At 45.4% G+C, this 4,996-nt stretch overlaps 1 protein-coding gene across 1 annotated transcript in view; it reads right to left on the reverse strand.

Moving 5' to 3' along the window:
- Nucleotides 1–3,827: 3,827 nt before the first annotated feature.
- Nucleotides 3,828–4,996, reverse strand: part of LOC145875665 (NLR family CARD domain-containing protein 3-like) — a 52,117-nt gene continuing 50,948 nt past the window's right edge. Inside the window, exon 2 of the mRNA XM_082971503.1 lies at nucleotides 3,828–4,996. This exon is cut by the window's right edge and continues 627 nt beyond it. Coding sequence (XP_082827629.1) covers nucleotides 3,828–4,996 — 1,169 coding nt within the window.

A 4,996-nucleotide genomic window follows, 5' to 3' on the forward strand; every position in this document is an offset into this window, starting at 1 on the left:
ACACTCGATCCCTCCGATGTCAACAACTACAGGCCAGTATCCCTTTTTTCCTTTCTCTCCAAAACTCTTGAACGCGCCGTGCTTGGCCAGCTCTCTTGCTATCTCTCTCAGAATGACCTTCTTGATCCTAATCAGTCAGGTTTCAAGACTGGGCATTCAACTGAGACTGCTCTTCTCTGTGTCACGGAGGCTCTCCGCACTGCTAAAGCTAACTCTCTCTCCTCTGCTCTCATCCTTCTAGACCTATCTGCTGCCTTTGATACCGTGAACCATCAGATCCTCCTCTCCACCCTCTCCGAGCTGGGCATCTCCGGCACCGCGCACGCTTGGATTGCGTCCTACCTGACAGGTCGCTCCTACCAGGTGGCGTGGCGAGAATCTGTCTCCGCACCACGTGCTCTCACCACTGGTGTCCCCCAGGGCTCTGTTCTTGGCCCACTCCTATTCTCGCTATAAACCAAGTCACTTGGCTCTGTCATATCCTCACATGGTCTCTCATATCATTGCTATGCAGATGACACACAATTAATCTTCTCCTTTCCCCCTTCTGACAACCAGGTGGCGAATCGCATCTCTGCATGTCTGGCAGACATATCAGTGTGGATGACGGATCACCACCTCAAGCTGAACCTTGGCAAGACGGAGCTGCTCTTCCTCCCGGGGAAGGACTGCCCGTTCCATGATCTCGCCATCACGGTTGACAACTCCCTTGTGTCCTCCTCCCAGAGTGCTAAGAGCCTTGGCGTGACCCTGGACAACACCCTGTCGTTCTCCACCAACATCAAGGCGGTGACCCGATCCTGTAGGTTCATGCTCTACAACATTCGCAGAGTACGACCCTGCCTCACACAGGAAGCGGCGCAGGTCCTAATCCAGGCACTTGTCATCTCCCGTCTGGATTACTGCAACTCGCTGTTGGCTGGGCTCCCTGCCTGTGCCATTAAACCCCTACAACTCATCCAGAACGCCGCAGCCCGTCTGGTGTTCAACCTTCCCAAGTTCTCTCACGTCACCCCGCTCCTCCGCTCTCTCCACTGGCTTCCAGTCGAAGCTCGCATCCGCTACAAGACCATGGTGCTTGCCTACGGAGCTGTGAGGGGAACGGCACCTCCGTACCTTCAGGCTCTGATCAGGCCCTACACCCAAACAAGGGCACTCCGTTCATCCACCTCTGGCCTGCTCGCCTCCCTACCTCTGAGGAAGCACAGTTCCCGCTCAGCCCAGTCAAAACTGTTCGCTGCTCTGGCACCCCAATGGTGGAACAAGCTCCCTCACGACGCCAGGACAGCGGAGTCAATCACCACCTTCCGGAGACACCTGAAACCCCACCTCTTCAAGGAATACCTGGGATAGGATAAAGTAATCCTTCTAACCCCCCCCTTAAAAGATTTAGATGCACTATTGTAATGTGGTTGTTCCACTGGATATTATAGGTGAATGCACCAATTTGTAAGTCGCTCTGGATAAGAGCGTCTGCTAAATGACTAAAATGTAAATGTAAATGTATTCACTTATACATTAAATAAATATTTCTTCAAAAAGCATAATGCATTAACAACATTACAGTTTAGGAGCAATTCAATCATCTTTTAAATATAATACCAATTAATTATAACAAATAAACTCAATACTTGGTTCAAACAAGGGTATTACACAAACATACAGTCAATAATACAGTAGAAAAATAAGTCTATATACAATGTGAGCAAATGAAGTGAAATAAGGGAGGTAAAGGCAAAAAAAGGCCATGGTGGCAAAGTAAATACAATATAGCAAGTAAAACACTGGAATGGTAGATATGCAGTGGAAGAAAGTGCAAAGTAGAAATAATGGGGAGCAAAGGAGCTAAATAAATAAATACAGTAGGGGAAGAGGTAGTTGGGCTAAATTATAGATGGGCTATGTACAGGTGCAGTAATCTGTGAGCTGCTCTGACAGCTGGTGCTTAAAGCTAGTGAGGGAGATAAGTGTTTCCAGTTTTAGAGATTTTTGTAGTTCGTTCCAGTCATTGGCAGCAGAGAACTGGAAGAAGAGGCGGCCGAAGGAGGAATTGGCTTTGGGGGTGACCAGGGAGATATACCTGCTGGAGCGCGTGCTACAGGTGGGTGCTGCTATGATGACCAGTGAGCGGAGATAAGGGGGGACTTTACCTAGCAGGGTCTTGTAGATGACCTGGAGCCAGTGGGTTTGGCGACGAGTATGAAGCGAGGGCCAGACAACGAGAGCGTACAGGTTGCAGTGGTGGGTAGTACTGTATATGGGGATTTGGTGACAAAACGGATGGCACTGTGATAGACTGCATTCAATGTATTGAGTAGGGTATTGGAGGCTATTTTGTAAATGACTTCGCCGAAGTCGAGGATCGGTAGGATGGTCAGTTTTATAAGGGTATGTTTGGCAGCATGAGTGAAGGATGCTATGTTGCGAAATAGGAAGCCAATTCTAGATTTAACTTTGGATTGGAGATGCTTATAGTGAGTCTGGAAGGAGAGTTTACAGTCTAACCAGACACCTAGGTATTTGTAGGTGTCCACATATTCTAAGTCAGAAGCATCCAGAGTAGTGATGCTGGACGGGCGGGCAGGTGCAGGCAGCGATCGGTTGAAGAGCATGCATTTAGTTTTACTTGTAGTTAAGAGCAGTTGGAGGCCACGGAAGGAGAGGTGTATGGCATTGAAGCTCGTCTGGAGGTTAGTTAACACAGTGTCCAAAGAAGGGCCAGAAGTATACAGAATAACACCAATAACAAAGGGGGTCTGATCTTTGTGCCTCTGTAACTTTCTCATTCATCATCATTAACGATTCATTCATGATTATTCATAATCATGGTAGCATCCACATGAATGTAGAAGTGTTCAGAAACATCTTCTATTCTTACTGACAATACAAGTGAAGTGACTCCAAAATGACAGGACATTATTCACCATTCAGTTTCTATTAGGAAAAACATCATCCAAAACACAACCAAAACAAACTGAAAAATGAATTCAACAAGTTTGTAGAATCACAAGCTTGATGTAATCACTGCAGGCATGGAATATGGTACAAATACTAAACTTATGACTACTTTAATACAATATAAGTGAATTTGTCCAAATAATTAAGACTTATTCAAATGGGAGAACTATGTACAGAAAGTGCTTTAATTTCTAAACGGTAAAACAGATATGCATGAAAATACCCTCAAATAAAAGGTGACATTATGTAAGGTCACCTAATATGAAACATCTCAAATCCAAAATGCTGGAGCATAGCACCACATTTAAAACTGTAAGCTTCACTGTCCAAACACATATGGTGTGGACTATGTGTGTCCGGTAAACACATGTGGATCTGGTGAACAGTTACCACTTGTTGACCAACGAAAGGAATACTGACCTCAGAGTCTTCAGTCTGCAGTGTTGATCCTCCAGTCCAGCAGAGAGCAGCTCCACTCCTGAATCCTTCAGGTCATTGTTACTCAGGTCCAGCTCTCTCAGGTGTGAGGGGTTTGACTCCAGAGCTGAGACCAGAGAAGCACAGCCTTCCTCTGTGACTCCACAGCCTGACAGCCTGCAAAGAGATCATCATGACTTCACAAACACACTGTTAATTTAACACCAGTAGTGTAGAAGGACAACGGTAGATGCATTAGGTTTATTCTCTCAAACAACATATAGATTCATCTTCCGTCTCCTAGAATTGTATGGTCATATTGTTATACTAGATTGAATATCTGATTCAATATGTTATTCAAAATAATATTATAGACATATTATAATACATATTTTTCTCTAAACTGAATATTTCCTCCAGATGATTCTTCCAGATGATGTCATTTTATTTACTCACAGAGCAGCTCTGGAGGCTTTGACCACTGGCAGCAGCCTCAGAAGACTTTCCTCTGATCTGGAGTATTTCTTCAGGTCAAACACATCCAGCTCCTTTTCTGAAGTCAGCAACACAAAGACCAGAGCTGACCACTGTGCAGGTGACAGTTCTTCTTCTGAGAGACTTCCTGAGCTCAGGTAGCTTTGGATCTCCTCCACTAGAGAATGGTCATTCAGTTCATTCAGACAGTGGAACAGATTGATGCTCCTCTCTGGAGAGGGATTCTCCCTGATCTTCTCCTTGATGTAGTTCACTGTTTCTTCATTGCTCTGTGAGGTGCTTCTTGTCTTTGTCAGTAGACCTCGTAAGTGCTTCTGATTGGACTCCAGTGAGAGTCCCAGAAGGAAGCGGAGGAAAAGGTCCAGGTTTCCTGTCTCACTTTGTAAGGCTTTATCCACAGCACTCTTGTAGACAGTAACTTCAGACTTGTCTCTGTACAGCAGAGAAAAGATGCTGGACTTTGTTTGCTGTTTGTCCATGAGATTCTCATTTTGGTTGATGAATGAGAGGAACACATACACAGCAGCCAGAAACTCCTGAATGCTCAGATGAACGAAGCAGTACACCTTGTCTTGGTACAGAACACATTCCTCTTTAAAGATCTGTGTGCACAATCCTGAGTACACAGAGGCTTCATTGACATCAATGCCAGCCTCTTTCAGGTCTTTTTCATAGAAAAACAAATTGCCCTTCTCTAGCTGTTGAAAAGCCAGTTTTCCCAGTGACAGAATGCTCTCTTTATTCCAGTGTGGACCTGTCTCTTCTTTCCCAAGATACTTTTCATTCTTCTGTTTGGTATGAAACACCACAAGGTGTGTGTACATCTCAGTCAGAGTCTTGGGCATCTCTTCTCTCTTATGTTTCAGCATGTGTTCGAGGACTGTTGCAGAAATCCAACAGAAGACTGGAATGTGGCACATGATGTGGAGGCTCCTTGATGTCTTTATGTGTGAGATGATTCTGCTGGCCAGGTCCTCATCACTGAATCTCTTCCTGAAGTACTCCTCCTTCTGTGGGTCATTGAACCCTCGTACCTCTGTCACCTGGTCAACACACCCTGAAGGGATCTTATTGGCTGCTGCAGGTCGGGTAGTTATCCAGATGAGAGCAGAGGGAAGCAGATTTC

Source organism: Salmo salar, unplaced genomic scaffold (assembly GCF_965601325.2).
Source record: "Salmo salar unplaced genomic scaffold, fSalSal1 ptg000306l, whole genome shotgun sequence".
NCBI classification, from domain to species: domain Eukaryota; kingdom Metazoa; phylum Chordata; class Actinopteri; order Salmoniformes; family Salmonidae; genus Salmo; species Salmo salar.